The sequence below is a fragment of the Protopterus annectens genome, chromosome 6.part0 (assembly GCF_019279795.1).
Source record: "Protopterus annectens isolate FY-2018-M chromosome 6.part0, PAN1.0, whole genome shotgun sequence".
NCBI classification, from domain to species: Eukaryota; Metazoa; Chordata; order Ceratodontiformes; family Protopteridae; genus Protopterus; species Protopterus annectens.
The window spans coordinates 829,986,593-830,009,338 of record NC_056737.1 but is presented as its reverse complement, the minus strand read 5'-3'; the positions used below and the strand labels follow the sequence as shown (position 1 = coordinate 830,009,338).

Below are 22,746 nucleotides of genomic sequence, written 5' to 3'. Positions count from 1 at the left end.
TGGTTATGGACACACATAATTTTGCTGGCAAATTTTCCCTTAGTACTCTGCTGGTGCTCCATTGGTGAGTTCTCATGGCTGCCCCTCACTGACCGGTGATAACATTCAGTGTAGCTCCTGAGGTACGAACACAGATCCTACCACTAGCCTTTCGTATTTTTTGTCCACTTCTCCTGTCCTCTTCTTTACCTGTTGCTTCCTGTCCTCTCCCTGTTTTCTGACCACATCAACTTACCAAGCATTACATAGCGACCCTGGTCGACATGGACATCCTAAGGCAATGGAGCAATTCCTTCATGTACACTGACAATCCACTTCTAATACACAAAAAGTCATTATGTGAAAGGTGCATCTATATCAAGAAAGGAAAATTGAGTAAAATCTTACCATAACCATAGATGTCCTTCTCTTCCATGTTGCAGTATTCACTAGTGAGTTTACCCTACTTCCAAGAAGCTTGTACGGCCGGGTTTCCAAAGCTTTTCCGGTCCCAGATGGTGCGTCGGATGTCTGATGTGTTGGCAGGTACGTGGGTCATAAATGTGACGTCTGCGCACACCGGCCCTCAGAACCAGGTAAGCCCCAGATGGAGCCAGTCCTGATGGCCTGGCTAGTACAGAAGCTGAGGACAGCAAGTACAAGGATAACAGGGGATGGTGGGAGAGAAGGAATACTGCAACATGAAAAAGAAGGACATTTATGGTTATGGTAAGATTTTACACAACTTTCCTATGTCCTTCTATTCCAATGTTGCAATATTCACTAGAGGGTGAGTACAAAAACTCATTGCTGGCTGAGAGGTGGTCTGGATGAGGATTCAAGGAACCCATCAAGGACAGGCCTGGCAAATCCTGCCCTGGCCCTGGAGATGTGGTCCAATTTATAGTGTCTGGTGAAGGGTGTGCACAGAGGACCAGGTAGCTGCTTCCAGAATGGAGTTGGTGTCTAGACCTTTGAAAACGGCTCCAGAGAAGCCATGGCTCTTGTGGAATGAGCTCTGATGTTGCCTGATAGTGTCTTCCCATGGTGTGTATAGCAAAAGGAAATGGCTCTAGCAATCCAAGAAGAAATGGTTTGTTTTCCCACAGCTTTCCCCAGAGCCCTCGGGTGGAAGGAAACAAACAGCTGGTCTGAGCTGCGTAAAGGCTTGGTCTTATGCAAACAGAATTAAGGTTGCCTGTGGACATCCAGGGTGTGTAGGACCTTCTCACCGTCTCCCTGAGGGTTAGGAAAGAAGGTGGGTAGGTGAATAGCCTGATTCAGGGAAAGGTCATTGACCACCTTGGGGGTGAAGGAGGGATTAATCCTGAGGGTGACCTGTCAATATGGAAAGCTAGGAAGGGTGGGGTAGCCATAAGGGCTTGGGGCTCCGAGACCCTCCTGGCTGAGGTCAGAGCTACTAGTAGTACTGTATTCCAAGTGCAAAATTTCAAGTCAGCCTTGCCAGCTGGTTCAAAGGGTGTAAGTAAGTTTTTCTAGGACATAGTTAAGGTCCCAGGTAAGAGTGGTCAGTTTTCTGGGGGGTCTTAAGTGTAAAACACCCTTTAGGAACAGTTTGGCTGGAAGTCTGGAAGCTAGCGGAGGTTCCATAAGCAAGCAGGCAGAAATGGCAGACAGGTGTGCTTTTAAGGAGGAGTAAGACAAGCCTATATTCAGGAGTTCACAAAGGTAGGACAGAAATAAGTAGGACAGAATCAGAGGCAAGTCGCTGTCAAGCAGCTCCATCTGTCTTTTGTGACACCAGATAGAAAACCTTCTCCATTTCGAGAGATAAGATTTCCTTGTGTTGGGTTTCCTGGCCTCCTGCAGGACTGAGAGGACATCCTTGTTGTACAGGTGTCTGAAGGGACTGGGAATCCTATCAGCCACAGGGAGAGATACAAGGATCTCCACTGTGGGTGAACTTGTGACCCCTTGTGCTGTGTGAGTAGATCCACTGAGAGGGGGTAACTTGTGGTGATTGCCCTTGGAGAGATGAAGAAATAAGGGGAACCAGTGTTGCCTTGGCCAGTAGGGAGTCGCCAACAAGATTTCTGCTGAGTCCTGCTGAATTTTCAATAGGACTCTCTGGATCAGAGGGAAGGGGGGAGGCGTACAGGAATCTCCCCTTCCAAAACATTAAGAAGGCATCTGTTTGCAGTGCCTTCAGGTCGTGAGCTCTGGAGCAGTAGTTCTGAAGTTGCCTGTTTGTGGAGTAGGCAAAAAGGTCTACCTGTGGAATACCCCACCTGTGGATCAGATCTAGGAATACATCTCTTGACAGCATCCACTTGTGACTGTCTAAGGCAGTTCTGCTTAGGGAGTCTGCCTAACAGTTGTGTTGGGAAGGGATGTAGGCTGCCTGGAGGGAGATTCCCTGAGAGATAGCCAGATCCCATACCTGTAGAGCTAGCCTGCAGAGGAGGTAGGACTTTGTCCCTCCTTGTTTTTTGAAGTACCACATCACTGTGGTGTTGTCTGCAAAGATCTTCAGGGTACCCTGACTGAGGAAAGGCTGGAAGGCCTGCAGGGCAAAAAGAATGGCTGACATTTCCTTGATGTTGATGTTTGTCCACAAACATTTCACCGTTCTTGTGTCCAGAGTCACCCCCCAGCCCAAATCTGATGCGTCTCTGTGAATGATTTGGGAAGGGGAGGACATTTACAAAGGGAGGCCCGGGTTTTGGGCAAACTGGGCTAGCCAACACTTCAGTTCTTGGTGGAGGCAGGGGAGGAATGGGATCCTGAACTCGAGAGGGGTGTGAGTGCTGGGTCCATACCGAGTGCAGATACGACTGCATTTTCCTCATGTGTAGCCCTGCCAGGGGTAGCATGGGAATAGTGGCTGCCATGTACCCAAGGAGTCTGAGGAATTCCCTTGCAGTGAGGATGGGTGACTGGAGGGCAGACTGTAGATGGTGGCTCAAGGAAAGTACTTCCCAGGAAGGAAGGCCATCCTGAGGTCTGTCCTGATTCTGCATCCTAGGAAGACAATGTCTTGTGTAGGGTTTAGCTGGGATTTGGGGAAGTTTATGAGGAACCCTAGAGACTGCAGCAGGACAAGGAGCTCCTCTGTGTGGGCAAGGAGGGTTTGTTTGTCTGCTGCTTGAAAGAGAAGGTCGTCTAGGTATGGGAAAATGTACATTCCCCTTGTCCTGCAGTAAGCAATGACTGGGGCTAGGCATTTTGTAAATACCACTGGTGCAGTGGAGAGTTCAAAAGGCAAGGCACAGAATTGAAAATGAGAGGAGCTTGCTTTGAATCTGAAGAATTACCTGGAGGATGGTTTTATGGGAATGTGCAGGTAGGTCTCCTTCATGTCCAGGGTCACCATGAAGGCCTGAGGAAGGAGGAAGGGAAAGAGAATGGGAAGTGTTATCATCCTGAAGGAGGGGACCTTCAAGAAGAGGTTGAGACAGGAAAGATCTAGGATGGGTCTCCATGGTCCTTCCTTCCTGGGCACCAGAAAGATTTTGGAGTAGAAGCCTTTCCCTTGAGCTGAGGGGGGGGGGGGGACTAGTTCTATTGTGCCTTGGAGTAACAGCTTGTTTAGGACCTCGGGTAGGAGGGACCCTTGAGAGGGGAGTGAAAGAGGGATAGGTAGTCTTGGAGGAGAAGAGATCCAAGACATAAAATAACCCTCCTTCAGGATTGTCAAATCCCATTTGTCAGATGTCACTAGGGCCCATGCAGGGAGACAGTGAGCGAGATGGGAAGATGGAGGAATGGTGGGGGGAGGTGGAGGAAGAAAGGGAGGCAGGCAGTCTGACACTGCCTGCCCTTTCTGGAAAGGGAGGTCTCTGGGCAGTTGTCTGAGGAGTCCTAGGCTGAGTAGATAGTCTCCTGTGGGGTCTTCTAGACCTGGAGGGAGCAGAGGGCCTAGACGTTTTCCTTATGAATTGTGTCTTAGCCGGGTAGTTTCTCTGGAATTTTGGGATTGGAGAGACAAGGAGATGCTTTAAGACTTGGAATTCTTTCCCTTTTTGTTGGGGTGACTTGAAAAGGTCAGCCACCTTGGTGCCAAAAAGGGCAGAGTGATCCAAGGGTGCATCCAAGAGTTTGGCCTTGAAGTCATCCGGGAGGGGCTGTAGACAAAACCAGGAGTATCTCCTCAACACAGAAGCACATGCATCTGACCTAGCAGAGGCCTCAGTTGCATCATACACACCTGAGAGAGTGTTTATTAACTTGAGAGATGAGTCCGAGCAAGGAAGACTGTGATGCCTTTGCAGCACAGTCAGGGATATCAATGAAATCTTTAGAAGCTTTGTCTAGTAAAGCCAAGGAGTATTTGGCCATGTGTGACTGGTAATTTGTAGCCCTAAAAGTTAGGGTAGCAGAGGTGTAAATATTCTTTCCCCACCTCTCCATGGCCTTGCTGTCAGGCAGGACAGTGGTAATATGGAGAAGTTTGGTTGCCCTACAAATAGCAACAGAAATAGTAGCTTGGTCTGCTGGAGGGCACTTGAACAGGAATTTCTCTGCATCAGGTACCCTGTGTAATCTGTCTGCCCTTCTAAGGACAGGTGGCTGGGAATTTGGATTCAAGCATGCCGCAGCAAAAGCATCCAAGAAGGGAGGCTGGACAGGTGGAATAGGAGCCGGGTTAGGAGATCCCATCTGGATCAGGTCATAAAATCATTTTTGGGCCTCAGACATGTCTGAACAATCCCATTTAAAATGTTCTTTCACAAGGCTAACTGTGTCCTCGAAGGTAAGGTCTTCCACAGGGGAGTCAGTTTCTGCAGAGGCTTCTTCCGGGGATCCATACCCCAGAAGGGAAGAAATCTGTGAAGAGTAGGACAAGGAATCCTCTGAGGAGTCCGACATTTTCTCCTTTGCAGGGTAGCTAGGTGTTTTCTCAGGCAGTAGCGGCCTTGGGGTGAGAAGAGGTGGAACAGCCGAAGGAAGATCTGCAGTAGGCCTAAGGGCCAGGAAGGCATTGTAGAGGCTCTGGCTGAAGGCCTGCCAGTCGGGCAAGGCTTCTTGGGTTGGCAGAATATGCCTCATCTTTTGATTCTTCTTGGTAGGCCTAGCCAGCGTCTGGCTGGCTGTAGGCCTCGAAGTCAAAGAAGGAACCTCGGAGGCCTGGTCCAAAGCACCCATCTCAGATACTGGCTTCCCCCTGGTGTCTGCGTCAGGTGCCGGGATATCCTCCCCGAACGTATCACCCACTCTGGATTGTGCAGCCTCCTGAAAGGTACCCACTTTATCCGAAGTGGCGGACACCGGTTCCTCGGCCAAGCTGACTGCTACAGACTGAGAATTGTCGGAGGGATTCGCAGTGGAAGTAGACGGCTGCATGGGCTTGGCACTCTTCCTGGGTGGTTCGGATGGGGTATCGGAGGCGGCTTCCATACTGAGAGCGATCTGTCTAAGGCACTGCTTTTCAAGGTATAAGTCTAGGGCCTGAAGTCAGCGATGAAGGGTCTTAGGGACGAATGACTGACAAATGGCACAGTTTTTATAATCATGACCCCTGCCCAAACAAGAGTCGTGGGTGTCTTTATGGGGAATTTGGCGACCACAGTTCCACTTGCTCTTACCGGACATTAACATAATATACTACTAGAAAAAAAGGGCTGAAATAATCCCCAACGGGGTACTTATCTTGATACGAAACTGATCCGATGTCCGCGAGTAGCAGGAACACCTGGCATGCTGCTGGTGACTAGTTCTGAGGGCTGGTGCGCGCAGATGTCACATTTACAGCCCACGTACCTGCCAACACGTCGGACATCAGACGCACCATCTGGGACTGGAAAAGCTTTGGAAACCTGGCTGGACAAGCTGATCAGAAGAAGGGTACACCCACTAGTGAATATTGCAACATTAGTGAATACTGGAACATTGGTATAGAAGGACATCCTAGAATCCGGGCTCTCTCGCTCACCAGTCAGTCCATTTGATACTAAACAGGTTGTCAGCATGCACACACCTCACCTCCTGCACCTACCAAACCACCAACACATAAACTTACATATGGAGAGGTCCTTATAAGAAGCTTACCTAAACATCAGAGACCTATCAGAGGCCTCCCACAGACGAACACAAGCATGCTTCACATAATGCATCCTCTGCAGAACGTAGCACACATAATACATCACACACTAGTGTCTCACCAGTCAAGCCCCTAAGGCATAACACAAAAGCAAACATCTTAGTCATAGACGACTCAATTGTGAGAGACACAGACATTCCTCTCACCAGGCTGGATAAGGAAAAGTTCATGGTCAGCTGTCTGTCAAGTGCCAGGATCCACCACGTCACACACTCACTCAAGACTATCAACAACATGCACTGTTATGACTCCATCATAGTCCTTGTTGGTGTGAATGACTTGAGACGTACCTCACTGGACTATATGAAGAGACACGACTGAACTTTTGGATTATGTGCCTCAGGCAGGTATGTCCCTAGCCATAAGCAGCATTTTACCTTCGTCTAGGCTGATACCGCAATACAACAAAAAATGATTGACTTCAACAACTGGCTTAGTTTCTGGTGTCATTCAAAGGGGATCCCAGTATCTGTCTGCCTGGATGACAAGGTCGACAGACCTCAATGCTTTGCCAGAGATGTTCTTCATCTGTCACCCCTGGGATTTCAGTTACTGGCTAAGGCTCTAGCCATCCGCATAGTGCCTTTTTAGGCAATGTCATAAGAACAAAATTCCCGATGTAAAAATACCCTCTGAAAACCTCAGTCTTATGCTCTTAAATGCTAGCAGTCTAAACCAGAAACTGCACACACTGGAAGCAGATCTCACCCTGGAAGATGCTGACATTTGTGCACTCACTGAGACCTGGTTTAAGGCTGTGGAAAGCACTCCAGCTATACCAGGTTACATTTCCTACCACACGTTCAGACCACAAACTGAAGGCGTGAGAACTAAAGGAGGTGGTGTATCAATATTCATTAAAGATAAATACACCAATAGACTGGTTAAACAGCACGATTCCCTTGAATTAATTCAGGTGCAATTGAATGTAGGATAAGACTCCTCCTTCGGGCCCCTGCCAGCCACAGGACCCCCTCCATGAATCAGGATATCCACTCAGCCTACTTGGATCTACTTGAGGCAATCAAGATACAATCAAACACCCTAGTTTTGGGTGACTAATTATCTGTCCATACACTGGGTAAATTATACATGTTCTAACTCACTTGCCCAAAGGTTCCTGGACTTCTTTAACTCCAATGCCCTGGACCAGCTGGTTGCCACACTCACAAGAGGCTCAAACATCCTGGCCCTGGTGCTCACCAGCATAGGGGATGGCAATACCACCCCAGTGTACGGCCATCCCTAGTGAGATCTGACCACAAATCAGTCTTGCTAAAGACCCCCCCATTAGCAACAACTAGTAGACTAAAGAACTTTAAGGCCAATTACAACCTCTTACATGACAACATAAATCGCTTCACAGCCCCTCCCTGTTGGAACACACACCTATGCTGAGTTATACACAAATGCTTTATATAAGCACCTGTACAACTGTATTAACTCTGCTGTACCTGATAGAAACAAAGCAAGATTTTCAAGGAAAAACAAACCTGCCTGGTTGACAACTCACGTTAATAGGCTATATAACAGGAGAAAGAAATTGCTGTCTAAGAGAAGGAAGGAATGGTCTCAAAACTGGAAACACTACCTCCTCAACTTAAAAAAAGCAAATAAGACTCCTAGTGAAGTCCTCCAAAGCTAACTACGTATCCAGATTAGCTTCCCTAACTAAGGATAACCACAAGGTGTTCTTTAGTTACATCCGTAACCTCAAAGCTAAGGCCCAGATTTGTGTTGAACTCGTAGTTAACGGTACTACATATACAGAACATGTGGATATAGCAAACTTGCTGGCTGACAGGTTCAGAGAAAACTTCACTCCCCCGTTCCCGCCACATATACCTCAAAGCATCCCTAACATCTGTCCCCTGTTTAGTATCTTCGAGAAGCATGTCTTAAATGCCCTCTCCAAGGCCAAAAACACAGCCTCCTATGGGACCAGACAACATCCCAGGTTGTGTTCTACATGGGTTAAAAATGTAGATGTTCAAGTGTATTCACTGTTGCAGTCATCACACACGGGTTATCTGTCTGCATGTAGCTCTCAGTCAGCCCGAATACCAGAGTCTTGGAATTTCTGCGTCGGATGCTGTCGCTTCTACCATGATGTCAAGTCGTCAGGGGTATCAAACATGCAGCCAATGCCATTACATCAGTTTTCTTGCCCCAGATGTCAGGAGCCCCCAAAATAGGAAGCAATTACATGGTGTGGAACACCTCCAGTAAAAAGTAAATACCACTGCCATAAGATATGGCCAAAAAAAGAGGATAGGTAGAAAGTATAGAAAAGTCAGGGGGCTGAAAGGAGGGTAATCAGGACTGCAACAGTGAATACACTCGAACATCTACATTTATGGTGAGTGTGCACAACTGTACTATGTTCTTCATGTTTCACGGTTGCAGTCATCACACTTGTGTTGATTCCCAAAGCTGAGGAAGGGTAGAGGAAGTCAAGAAGTATTAGGGCTGGCTATCAGACCTTGTAAGACTGCTGTAGCAAATCCAGCTCTGGATTTAAAAAAGATAAGTGGTAATTCTTGGTGAAGGTGTGTACTGAACTCCAGGTTACAGCTTCCAGGATGTCCCTGGTAGGGACTCCCCTGGGAAATGCTGTAGAAGTTGAAGTAGCCCTAGTGGAATGGGTTCTGATCCCCTATGGGGTAAGTTTTCCACGGTGTTTGTAGCAGAAATGGATGCAGTGTGCTATCCATTTGGAGATGGTTTGCTTTGAAATGGCCTTGCCTCTGCCCCTGTAGCAAAGCTGACTAGCAGCTGGTTAGATTTTCTGAAAGGTTTAGTCCTGTTAAGGTAGAACCTAAGCTGTCTGTGCACGTTCAAGGAGTGCAAGATCCTTTCCCCTTTATTTTGAGGATTAGGAAAAAAGGTTGGTAAATCGATGGATTGGTTTAAAGCCACACTGGATACCACCTTTGGCCTAAATGATGGGTTAGTCCTGAGGGAAACCCTGTCCGCATGGAAGATAATGAAGGGTTCCACAGCCATAACGGCCTGTAACTCAGAAACTCTTCTTGCTGAAGTGATGGTTAGAAGTAAGGCTGTTTTCCAAGAGAGGAATTTTAACTCTGCAGTAGCCACAGGCTCAAAGGGGGGAAGCGTGAGCTTCTATAGTACAAAGTTAAGGTCCCAGGCAGGAGTGGGAGCTCTCCTCGGAGGTCTTAAATTGTTAGCTCCTCTCAGGAACTGATTGACCAGGGGGTGAGAGAAGAGGGGTGGGTCAGTATTGTAATGAGCTGAGATGGCAGAAGCATGATGAGAAGGATAGGCCTTTGTGGAGCTGCTCTGCTAGATATTCTAGAATTTGAGGTAAGGTGGGCATGGCTGTGTCCTTTCCCTGAGACTGGCTCCAAGAACAGTACGTTTTCCACTTTTCTGAATAGGATTTCCTAGTACTAGGCCTCCTGGCCTCAAGGATGACATCCAACAGGTTTCTAGGTTCAGGGTTTGCAGCTGAGGATGCAAAATCTGTCCCTTCTGCTGGGACAGCAGTGAGGGGGTCTGATGCAGGTGCCAGGGTAGTACTGTTGTCAGACTGCGTAAAAGTGGGTGCCAGTGCTGGCTTGGCCAGTCTGGTGCAATAAAGATTGTCCTTGGCTTGTTCTGTTTCATCCTGAGTAGCACTTTCGAAAGGAGGGGCAGAGGGGGAAAGGCATAGATTGAGAGGTTTTCCCATGTAAAGGATAGGGCATCCACTTCCCAAACTTGGCTGTGGGCAGTTCTGGTGCAAAATTTGCTCAAATGATGGTTTTGGGGGGAAGCGAAGAGGTCCACCTCTGGTGTCCCCCACCTGTGGATTAGAAGATTGAATGAGTTGGGTTCCAGTTTCCACTCATATGGGTCCATTAGAATTCTGCTTAAGTTGTCTGCCAGTGAATTTTGTTTGCCTGGCAGGAATTGTGCTGGCCGGTGCACTTGGTTGCTCAAGGCTGTGTTCCACAGAGCAATGACTAACCTGCAGAGTAGATAGGAATGAGTTCCTCCCTGCTTGTTTATGTATCACATGACTGTGGTGTTGTCTGTCTTTATCAAGAGCTGTCCTAGAAGTATAAGGTATTTGAAGGCTGTCAGTGCATTCTGTACAGCTAACATTTCTTTTGGATTGATATGCAGGTGCATTCGTCCTGGGCTCCATTTGCCTTGAATGCATTTGCCTGCCAATGTGAGCCCCCCATGCATATTCTGATGCATCTGTTGTCAGTGTTTGGGCGGCAGGGGGGGTGTTGAGTGAAAGGGAGTCCCTTGTCATCATTGCAGGCCTCTGCCCACCAAAGGAACTCTGTCCTTAGGCAAGGAATGATAGGAATCACTGTTTCCAGGTCCTGAGTGTTGACACCAGAGACTTTTTAAGTACCACTGAAGTTTCCTCATATGCAGTCTTGCACATGGAATTAGTAGAATGCATGAGGCCATGAACCCCAGGGCTTGCAGTATTTTTCTTGCAGATAGCTGGGTTTGGGTGGCCAGTAGTTTGAAGTAATTTGTCAAATAAACCTGCTTTTCTGGAGTGAGGAATGCCATCTGGGAAGTTGTGTTCAAGCTTGCTCCCAGGAATACAATTTTTTGGCTGGGTACCAGATGTGATTTCTTTTCATTGATGGTATACCCCAGAGAAGTTAGGAGTCTCTTTACAAATGTCAGGTGCTAAAGTAGCAGTTCCTGACTGTCCACCTGAATAAGGCAATCATTCAAGTATGGGCAAATTTGAATGTTTCTTTGCCTGCAGTATGCAATGGCTGGAGTCAGGAACTGTGTGAATACCCTGAGCGCAGTAGATAAGCCAAAGGGAAGTGCAGAGAATTGATAGTGCATGGAGCCTGTCCTGAAATATAGATATTTCCTGCAAGATTCCCTTATGGGGCTGTGCAGATAAGCTTCTTTTAAGTCTAGGGTGACCAGCAAAGAGCCCTTGGCTAGCATGGGAAGCAGCTGTTGTAGTGTAAGCATTTTGAACACTGGTACCACCAGGAAGGTGTTGAGAATGGACAAATCCAGGACAGGGTGCCAACAGTTCTCTTTTCTGGCCACCAGAAACAGTCTGGAGAAGAAAGCCTGTCCCCATTGCTCTGCTGGAACAGGGTGAATAGCCCTGATACTGAGAAGAGAAAGTACTTGCTTTTGGGCCTCTACCCACTGGTTTGAGGAAGGTCTGGCAATCCGCTTGAGGTTGGCAGTGAGTGGAAGTGGAATCTGTATCCCTGGGATACAATGTTTAAGACCCATCGGTCCTGGGTAATGCATTCCCAGTTTTTTGCATGCAGGGCGAGTTTTCCTCCTAGGGGTGCAAATACTTGGGCATGGCTGGGAAGGATGAAGGACAAGTCATTGTGAACTTTTTCCATAAGTGGCTTACCACTCCCTCTTTCTGAGGTGGGAGCACTCCATTGTTTAGATCTGTGCATACCCTGAGACTGTATTCTTTGTGGTCTGCTGCCCCTGGGTTTGGATGGACGAGGCCAGGGAGGTACTGGAAAGAACCAGTTTTTTTGAAGGCCAATGCCTACTGAATCTAGGTGGTTGTACCTGTAAGAAATGTTTAACAGTTTGCATAGATTAAGCTTTTTCCTCCATCTTTTTAAGAACTTCTGCTTTTGTGCCAAACAAACTTTGTTGGTTTAATGGAACATGTAGTAATTTTGCTTTGACATGGTCTGGCAAGATTTGTTCCTTCAGCCAAGCATGCCTTCTCAGAACAGACCCAGTGACAGCAGCCCTGCAAGATGCTTCTAAGGCATCAAAACCACACTGCAAAGTATATTTACCAACTTGGTTTGCAGAATGCGTTAACTCTTGTAAATCTTTATTTTCTGCACAGTCAGGTATCAACAACACTTTTTGTTTCATTAGTTCCATAATATGCTGCTAGTACTTCAATATGTGAAACTGGCAATTTAAAGCCCTGATGGCAAGAATTGCAGAGGTATATACCTTCTTACCCAATCTGTCTAAAGCCCTAGTATCCCTGTCCGAAGGGGTAGGGTGTTTGGCTGTAGTAGCCTTAATACCTTTAGGTCCCTGGGAAATGGTCTCTGGATCCACAGTAGGCTTTTTAATGACAAATTTGTGAGAGTCAGGTACTCTAGAGTACCTGTCAGGCTTTCTAGGAGCTGGAGGTAAAGTATTAGGGGTAAGACTTGATTCCATGAAGACATCATCTACAATACCCAGGGCAGGAGGTATAGCTAGAGGCCTGTGCTGAGGCAAGTCTAAAAATTCCCGGAGTCTCTTTTTGGACTGAGGGTAATCCTGGCATTCCCAGCAGAAATGCTTTCTTAGGGTATGCAAGACTTCATCGAAAGAAAAGTCCTCTGGAGGGGAGGCAGAGGTAATGGAATCTTCTGCGTCTGAATCCTCATAGGTGGATAAGGGTATGTCTTGGTAATCAGAGAGGAAAGAGTCATCGGACTCATGGTCTGTAGAATCAGAAGGAAAATCAATTCTTTGTCTTTTAGAGGGGGAAGGCTGACTTCCCCTAATTAAAGTAATAAGGTCTTCAGCCATTCTAAGCATTTGTTTCTGAGGCATGGGAGCTTGAGAATGTGCTTTGGTCATTGGTTTCCTAGGCATAGTGCGAACTCTGGGCCTGAGAAACTCGGTAGTTTTAGTCAAAAACAAAGTAGTCTGTTTAATACGAACATCAGAAGGTCTGAATACACCCTCAGAAGCCAGTGCCTGCACAGTGCCTTCGGACCCATCCAAGGTAGAGACATCCGCAGGCTCCATAGTCGAAGAAGCATCTCAAGGCATACTGGACTCTGAATGGGTATCAGTAGAGGCCTGCAAATTTTTAGAATAGGGTATCAGGGGCTGCAAAAGCGCCTCACTGAGTACCGGTGGACTGGCGACTAGCTTAATGGAAGCATCGTCGGCAGTTTTGGACCTATGCATCTGTCTTTATCCTTATGTTTTTTCGGAAGATCGGTAGTCGGATGGCTTAACGAAGCCATTTTGGAATACAGAGAGCAAGAGAAAAAAAATTAGCGACAAAGATAGCCCAATGACGAATAGTTCGGGCGTTGAACAAGGCACAAAATCGAAAGCGAGGAACGTCGTGGTCTGGGCCTAAACAGGTGATGGAGTAAGAATGAAACATCTCTGTGAGGTATTTGCTTTCCACATGCAAGGCAATTGTTAACTTTTTTCTGACATCGGTTAGAGCAAGAAAAAAAGAATCCCCAACAGGGTACTTAGCTTTAGAAGACTTCAGGTTTGAAACACGAAAAACGAAAATTTCAGGTAGGGGTCGACCGGCACTTGCGAACTGATTCTACTTCTGGCTCCCGCACGGCAAGAAAAGCTGATGTAATGGTGTCGGCTGCATGTTTTATACCCCTGACGACCTGACGCCATGGAAGAGGTGACAGCATCCAATGCAGAAATCCCAAGACTCTGGTATTTGGGCTGACTGAGGGCTACCTGCATGCAGATAACTCAAGTGTGATGACTGCAACAGTGAAACACAAAGAACATCAGCTACCGTCATTCCCCTTTGCACAAAGGGGGTGCATCCATGGACCCCAGGAACTACAGATCCATTAGTCTGATCAGCCTTATCTGTATGGCCATGGAACAAATCATCATGGACCTTATTAACAAAGATACAGGAAATCTCCAAATGCTCGACCCCACCCTGTTTGGCTTTGTCAAGGGGAGATCATTGCTTTTAAACTTGGTGGATTTCTTCAAGACCGTCACCAAAGCCCTAGAGAAGGGCAAATCTGTGCATACGGCCTACCTAGACTTAGCCAAGTCTTTTGACAAAATCCTTCATTCAGGCATCATTGATAAACTCACCCACCTGGGTATCGATGCATACCTTGTCACATGGGTAGCAAACTGGCTCACTGATAGAACTCATATGGTCAAAATAGGGGACTCCACCTCCTCCAGCAGTGGTGTTCCACAGGGATCAATTCTGGGGCATCTACTGTTTGGAATCTACTTCTCTGATGTACAGGCTAAAATTAAAGGACTGTGGCTGACGAAGTTTGCTGACGACTGCAAACTGGGAGCGATTACTGCAACCCCTAGCAATGTCAATATCCAGCTAAAATGTCTTGCCTGAGTGAGGGATTGTGTCAAAGGCCTTGGTTAAGTCTAGGTAGGCCGTATACACAGATTTGCCATCAGCAAGTGTGATGTTCCTGCAGACTACTATATCAATAGCAATACCCTAAGCACACAGTCAGTGGTGAGAGATCTGGACACACAGGTAGACGACAACCTTAACTTCGATCACCATGTCTCCACAGTGGTAAGAAGGGCATTTTTATATTGCTCATCTTATAAGTAAGGGCACTGCCTCCAGAAAAAAAAAGTGGTTACAACCCCCTTGTACCCTTCCCTCATCAGGCCAATAATAAAGGACAACGTTCTCTTTGGTATGTTTCTTTCCAAACACGTGCAGCAACTGGACAGACCACAAAGGTTCCTTACAAAGAAAATTCAGTGTCTTCAAGATCTATCTTATGCAGACAAACTGAAATCATTGTCACTTTACTCTGTGTTGTACAGACTGCTCAGAGGTGACCTGTGCCTTGCATATACAGCAATCTCTGACCCAGCTTTAACAGAAATGCTGCACATTCGCAAGTCAAATGCACACGGGTCACTCGCTCAAAGGACCTTAACCTGGTATGTAACAACAACAGAACTTGCTGGACAGAGAGATTTGCCTCACAGAGGTTGCCCCACCTTTGGAACAAGCTTCCCATTCACATTAAACAAAGACCCTCGTTTGGCCCTATTTAAGCTCAATTTGGACGACTGGATGGGTAACCAGAAATTTAATCCCTGGGATTCCACCTGTCTCTCTCTCTCTCTCTCGGACAGGGGCAATAGATGCTGATTTTAGTGTCTGCTTGAACCAGACACCCTTGTGAACACAGGTTGAACTTAGTTAGACTTGCAAGGACCCTGGGGCCATTAGCCTAGTAACCTCCTATGATCCTATGACAAAGGTTAGTGAAGAATGGACCACTGAGTCATTAGGGTCCACTGAAGATTTCTCATGTGGTATTTTGCTAGCAGAACCAGAAACATAACCTTGTGCTTTGCTCAGACAATGCCTGGTCGGAGAGGTTATGAGCCAGTTGTCCAAATATGGAAACATCCAGAATCCCTGCAGTCTCAGCTGGGCTGCTACAACTGCCATACACTTGATGAATACTCTGGGGGCTGTGTTGAGACCAAAGGACAGAGTTCAAAATTGGTAATGATTGGCTGCCAGCCATAAGCGTAGGTGTCTCCTGGAGTACCTGTTCATGTTGATATGATAGCATGCATCCTGAAGATCTATCGAGCACATAGTCATCCTTGTGCAGGAAGGGCACAATGGACTGTACCATAACCATCCAGAACTTGGTGTACTGGACTGAATTTGTTCAGAATGCTGAAAACCAAAACTGGTCCCCAGTCCCCCATTTTCCTCAGCACTAAAAAGAATCTTGAGTAAGTTCTGGACTCTCTCTGGTCTGGAGGGGTTTCTTGGATGACTCTTTCTAGCAGCTTGTTTATTTCTAGTGCTGCTGTTCCCCCTGATTAGGTGGAACCTCTGGGATTTTGTTTGCCATGTGGGGGGGGGGGGGTATTATTTAACCTCTGAACCCATGAATCTTTTGTAATGTCCAGTCTGGCTCCAGAGGTCAATAATCAGGCTTCTTTTTAGGAGTGCTTGTAGGATCTGTCAAAGACGGTATCTCTAGATCCATTTTGTGGACCTTCTCTGCCACATGGGGGGGCATCTTCCATTAGAGTCCCCCCTACCCCAGGGGGAACTATCTCCATGTGGATCTTGGAAGGGACCTGGGACTTTTTGAACCACATATTTTGAACACCTCTCTGATTCCTACAAAAGGTCCTTTGAAGAGTCGAAAAACATACACCCACAGCAGATTGGGTTTTACCTTCCTGCTCACACTTGGATAGTGTGTCTTTAACTTTGGGACCAAATAAAGAACTTTCGTCAAAGGGAGCACTGACGAAGGAAGACTTGAAGGGCTCTGCAAAATCACACACAGGTGCATCCAGGCATGTCTACTAATGGAAATGACTGAACATGTTACCCTTGAGGTACCTTCAGCTGCACGGGAGATGAGCCTCATGGACGAGTTTGAAAAAGATTGTAGGGTAGCCAACTATGAGGCAATTGAGCTCTCTGCCTCTGAAGTAATGGTCCCAGAGAGGGATCTGCTAAGTTCTCTAATCAAATCCTTCTGAAGTCTAGTGAAGTGTGCCAAATAATTCAGTGACCCAAGGCAAAGGTCACTGAAACATATGCATGCTTCCTGAATTTGTTCAGCGCTCTAGACTACCTGTTAGGGGGATGAACAGAAGAATTTTGTTCTGCAAGCTTTTTGTGGCTGCTGCTAAGACCATATCATCAACTGGTACTCCCTTGCTCCAGAACTGCCTGTCCTTGGCTGGTCTACTGGGAATCTGCTCAACAGAATCAGGCTTCTTCCACTTCCATCAAGAGATCAAATCAATGAGCTCATCGGCAGGTGGAGTCACCAAGGAGATAGACATGCTAGCTCCAAAAGCCTCAAAGAATACAGACTCATCTTGGGAATGGTTGTCGGTGGACCAGCCACCTATTTACTTGAGAATTTCTAGAACGTCTCCAAAGAACACGTCATCAGGTCGTGATCTTGGGGACCCTTCCTCTTTACTGAAGTCAGTATCCTCTGTGACAGACTCTTGAGGGGAGTCTAGGTGCCTCCTGTTGCACTTCGTCTTCCTGGGGACGACTTCTGTGGGATGTTCCACAGAAGTTTCGGAAGATTTCACTATGCCCTTCTGGGTATCCTGGTGACTTTTTCTGGGCTGGTTGTCCCTGTAGTGCAGGAAGTTGAAGCTCAAGAGCAAAGACAACTGAATTTGGGGAGTAACAGCCGAGGTGGGTGGAAAAGTCCTTTTCCTAGGAGCAGAGAAAGCTCTCTCTACTACCTTGAAAGCAGAATGCCTCAGAAAGAAAGAAATACCAACGGCTCAGAGAAGACAAGCTTCTGAATTGTTTGCTCCCTTCAACCAAAAGGCAAACCACTCAAGGAAGGAGTCAGAGCCAAGCAGTCCAATGACGAGGGCTCCACGGAACACAGATGACAACCTTAGAGTTGACTCCAACACCCTGGATACGGCTCAAACGGTAGGGCTCCAAGAGTCTTCTGGCTCTGACGTGCTCAGAGCTGGTCCACTCAGATATGTCAACTGACTGGAAGATGCCCCAATCTTCGGATCTGATGTGGATGTCTGGGATCTTGGGATATGACTGCTCCGAAACCAAAGGCCGGATTGCAGAAGGAGATGGTAGGGGGGGTAGTACACGTTAAGGTCTCCAGACCCAATGGGGTAGGAGCCGGAAGAACCCCCATTTGAATCTGCATTGAGAGGTATTTCCTCATCATCCTGTCCATATCTACTTCAGTTAGACTTCTGGAGGAACCAGGGGAAGATGCTACCGATGAAGCTCTAGAATGGTGATGCTTGGGAAACATGTCCAGAAAGGGAGAAGGGAGATAGGCGGACACCAGATCCAAGAGCAGAGGAGATCTGACCCTTGGTGACTTATCTGATTCTGACTTTGGATCTTAAGATTTTTTGGATCCAAAGGGGTCGGATCTGAAGGTTTCGAAAGCTTGTGAAGTGGTTCTAAGCTCGGAGTCAAGGAGGATGTAGGATCCGGGAATGCTTTTTAGCTTCTTTTCTCTCATTTTTTTTAGAGGTTTGAGCCCCAGACACCATTTCAGAGGTTTTAGACAGAAGTAACCTTCTTAAGATCAACTTATTTTCCAGTCAATTAAGGTCCTAGGGTTGAAAGCTTTGCAAATATCACAAGCAAAGTTTAAGTGTGTTGGGCCTAAACAATGCACACACTTAACAGTGTGCATCAGAGAGAGGAATTTTATGGCTGCAGGTCGTACATTTTTTAAAAACAGATTTTTTTCAGTCATAGTGAATAACTATAGGGACAAAAATTCTTTTTTCATTTGGAGTAAAAATAAGGAACAATTACAAATGATAGCAATTTAAGGATGCATCAGTAAGTACCAACTATGGTATTAAAGAATTACACTTCACGTAGAGGACAAGGGAGGATACGTAAAAAGTTTTTAAAGAAAAAAGTAAAAAAACTAACAGACAAAGGAACAGACAAAAGTACACTCACAAACACTACTACCCCAGAGTTTGCAGTGACCACGTCAATACGTGAAAGTGGCAAATGAGATTTGAAGATGTTCGGGGACTAATGCATTGTGGGTAAGGGAGGAGCTTGAGAATTTCAGTGTTCCATAAGCTGGAATCCGAGGGTCATATCCAAACCAAACAGCTGAGGAAGAATGAAAATGACATAATCAGATCCAACGTTATGATTTACTTCCAGTGCCCCCCCAAAGAGAACAATTTTACTGTATACTACTCAAATCTCACACTGTGGAAAAAATAACTGAGAAACAACACAATGGGATGTTCAGATTTATCGGACAGGAACAGATTAAATGAAGCTTTTATTTAGTAAGTCAGCAAGAAAACATGAAGCACTTACAGATGTTTCCATTCATAACTTTGCTGTAGTCCACTTGCCCTCTCATAGCCCTTATCTTCTTGAGTTTAGCTTCTTGGCTTTCCACACGTTCTTTAAGTTTCTGGAGTTTTTCACTTTCTGACACACATTGCTGCTGATGACGCTCTTGCTGCTTTAAATAACGTAACCTCTGTTCCTGGGGAAAATAAAAAAACAATTAACTACTTTCTCCACTTCTTATTAGGGAAAATGCATAGAGTGTGACAGGCAAAATGAAGTCTGGTACTGTGGCCTTCATCATGGACAGCGCTAAAGTTTCTGTATATGCTTCTTTAGCATCCCTCTGCTGGGTGGCAAATGCAGTGCAATGCCCACTGTACCAAACCCAGTGCTGGTGCATGCTTCTAAAGAACACCAATACTTGGTTGCAGTGCATGCATTCCTTGATGTGCTCATGTTCCACAGATCTTGAGCTTATGAAATGGACTTGTGGACCCTTACTCCCCCAGAAGGTATCCTTCTGGGAGGACTTATCAACTTACTCTTTCAGAAATGGGTTACCAGTGTAGGCCTCTCACCTGGCCAGCTTCTTCAAACATCAGGATGTTAACCAAAGTTGGTTCAGTTAGGGTACAGTCACACTTTCCTCTCTCTGCACTACAGAAACCGCCCATGTCAGGTAATTTTTTTGTTTTCTTGAAGTCATCAGACTAACAGAATTCTTTATACCAGCTACACACCAAGTTATGGAGCTTGAACAATAAACTACAGTAGACATTAAATATACAAGATAAAGGCAACTTGTGTTATATGGGAGGTTGGCATAATGGTTAAGGTGTTCACCTTACAAACACAAGGTGCAGGGTTTGATTCTCCCAGGGTACAGTTTGAATAGGCTTATATAGGCCCTAGGGCCAATAGCCTAGTACCTACCTATTATATGGCCAAAAGTTAATTTCAAAGGATAATATCACATTAGATAAGTACTGGGGAGTTTAGCGGACATGCAGTGGTGGGGTTAGGAAATAACTGGGAAGACGCAGAAAGGTTACTGCAAAAATAAGTCCATTTTACCATTACCATTTCAGAGACAGCCCCACCACAATGCTGTGACATGAACAGGTGCAGCATCATGGTGGGCTCTCTCTATGGCCAATCACAAAGGCTGGCAAGACATTATGGGAAGTAGCCAATGTTAATTAGTCATATGCTCTCCCCTGGAAATGCCTGTGGTAAGACATTTATGCAGCCAAGTGAGCCAGCTGCATAAATTAACTATATTTTTTTTGGGGGGTGGGGACGCCAGGGATACTTTACAAATTAACAGAAAGCTTAAGCATCTAGAAAGATGCATGGGTGGGGGAGGGTGTGTGTGTGCGTGCACCATGGATGGACATGATTACAGTAAGCTACAGTATGAACAGGGGAAAAGCTTCTAACCCTGTACCTCTGACACACAAACCTGTTCCTTAACCAAGTTTTAATTGTCAAAGCTACCATTAAACAGTTGGGCGATTCAACATATCGATTTAAGTCACTGAGAAAAGCTGAAGTAAAACCAGGGGGGGTCGAAACCATGCATGGTACAGAAAGTAGTTTGTTATTAAAGCAGAACCTTAGCCAAGCAATCCAAAGTGTGCTCGTACTGTGGTATACTTGTTAAACTACAGATATAAAACTTATTGTCTGGCATTACTGATCGACTGCAACGGTCCATGAGTTATAAGGGACAGGGCATGTGTAACAGGCAAAATCAGAAGAATTTTATGAAATCAAGAACAGTTGAGAAGGATAGGTGTGAGGCACCAAATCTGTAAATGTCCATGCTGAAGACACTGGGACAAACTGGGAGTCGACACCAGGAGCAAAGTTTTAAATTCGTACTTCAAGTCACTTAAAAAGTTAATAGAGCAAAAAAGCATTGTACCATGGTGCAACTTCCAAACAATAAGAATGAAACTCTAATGTCTGCCATTACTGACAGTACGGATATATTATTTATGAGGGCGGAGACAGAACTACGATAATACATCAAGGATGTGCTGTAAAATAAGGGACAGGTAAGAGGGATGTCAGTGTGTGTGTGTGTGTGTGTGTGTGTGTGTGTGTGTGTGGGGCTGTTACTGCCCACAATGGGGTTCTCTCTGAATCCCACAGAATGTTTTATAACTAGAGTGTACTGCTTCTACTATAGCACCTTTCTTCCTCCGGTCTTTTTTTTTTTTTTTGTAAAAGGTGTCATCAAGCTGCATTTAAGTTTGGTTAGGTCAGATCTCCCTGCATGCAGTACCAAAAACACAAACTTTACAATTGTTATATTTTGCTGTATATGACACCATTACATATGGGACTAGAAAAACTCATCTTGTTTCTTAAAATGTTTGCAATACTGCCAAAAGTGACAAATATCTATATATTTATGTAAGAAATCTCAATGCCAGTTTAAATAAAAGATGCAAAGGAGCTGTGTTTGATGTATTCTTTACAGGAAAACACTATTAATGACATTGTGTGAGCTGTAAGAGTTAAAACTCAGATGTACAGTGATATTTAATGGGCGATTTCAGAATATGCTGAAAATGCTGCACTTTATACTGTTTTTTAAAACAGTCTAGTCTTAATATTTAAGATGAGGTAATAAGAGAACAATATGACTAATCATAGGTTCATAGGTAGGTACTAGGCTATTGGCCCTAGGGCCTATATAAGCTTAGCCAAACAGTACCCTGGCTTTTGCCACCCAAGAAAATTATTTTCCTGTTCCCCTGTCAAGCAGAGCCACAGAAGTGATCCCCGGTGTGAGTTTCCTATCTCCCATCCAATCAAGATTTTTCTTGAAGAGTGCTAATGAGGAGCTTTGTTTGATATAGATAGGTAAGTTTGTTCCAGAGTATGGGAAGTCTCTGGGACAGGAAACTATCCCTCCAGCATGTTCTGTTTATTGTGGTGACAAGGTTTAGGTCCCTAGAGCGTTGTAGCTGGGAGGGATTGGGATTTCTTTACGTGGAGCATGTCCAACAGCTCTGGGTTTGACATAGCTTTGTATGTTAGGCAGAGATCACCTCTGAGTAGGCAATATGCGACAGAGTAAAGCTGGAGTTTTTTAGACGGTCTGTGTTGGGCATCTGTTTCAGGCTGGTAATCCTCTTTGTGAGGTATTTCTGTGGCCTTTCCAGTTGTTGTAGATGTCTTGTGAGGTACACAGCAAAAGGGGCGTTGTACTCTATAATGGGTCTAATGAGTGATGAGTAGAGGAGAACAATGACCTCTTTTTTCCTGGATGAGAAACCTTTTGTGATGAGGTGTGCCACGTAGAAGGATTTCCTGACTACTGTGGCGATGTGATTATCAAAGGATTGACTACTGTCCACCTGTGTCCCAAGGTCTCATCACACTTTCGGTGTTAAGTAGACTACCGCCTAAGTGGTAGTTCATGGGTACAGAGTTTTTACCAAAAGGGATGACAATGCACTTTTTGGCATTGAGCTTGAGGCTATGGCTTTGATACCAGGCATCTGGTCTCAGTGAGGTCCTTTTGTAGGATGTCCACATCGTTAGGAGTTTTGAGGAGTTAGGAGTCATCTGCAAACTTTGTTAGCCAAAGACCTTCTGTGTTAGGTTGTACTTCAGAGAAGTAGATACCAAACAGGAGAGGACCTAGGACTGAACCCTGTGGTACTCCACTTGTTACTGGTCTGAAGTTGGATCTGTTACTTTCACAGTTACGGATTTATACCTAGTTTAGTGAGTTTGTCTACAATGACAGAGTGGGGGATGGTACTGAAAGCCTTGGCGAGATCTAGATAGGCTGTGTGAACCACCTTACCCTCATCTACAGCTTTGGTGACTGCTTCAAAGAAGTCTATCAGGTTTAGGAGACATGATCTGCCTTTTACAAACCCGAACTGGGTAGGGTCCAGAGTTTGGAGATTACCAATGTCATTGTTTATAAGTTCCATGATGATACGCTCCAGAGCATTGTAGACCAGGCTTGTCAGGCTAATGGGGTGGTAGTTCCCGGGGTCCGTGGTGGCTCCCCCTTTTTGGAGTGGGATAACCATTGCTGTGCATCATTCAGTGGGCACAAAGCCTGAAGTGAGGCTATGACTGAACATGGTACTTAGGTGGGGTGCCAGTTCGTTCTGTAGTTCATGTAGAACGCAGC

At 45.8% G+C, this 22,746-nt stretch overlaps 1 protein-coding gene across 5 annotated transcripts in view; it reads right to left on the bottom strand.

Annotated features, from left to right (window-relative positions):
- PPP1R13B (protein phosphatase 1 regulatory subunit 13B) overlaps nt 1-22,746 on the bottom strand; it is a 2,314,431-nt gene that overhangs the window by 1,204,837 nt on the left and 1,086,848 nt on the right. For all 5 annotated transcript variants that reach the window (XM_044074501.1, XM_044074499.1, XM_044074502.1 and 2 more), the window contains exon 6: nt 18,603-18,777. In XM_044074501.1, the coding sequence (XP_043930436.1) occupies nt 18,603-18,777 (175 nt within the window). The remainder of the gene's footprint in view (nt 1-18,602; nt 18,778-22,746) is intronic.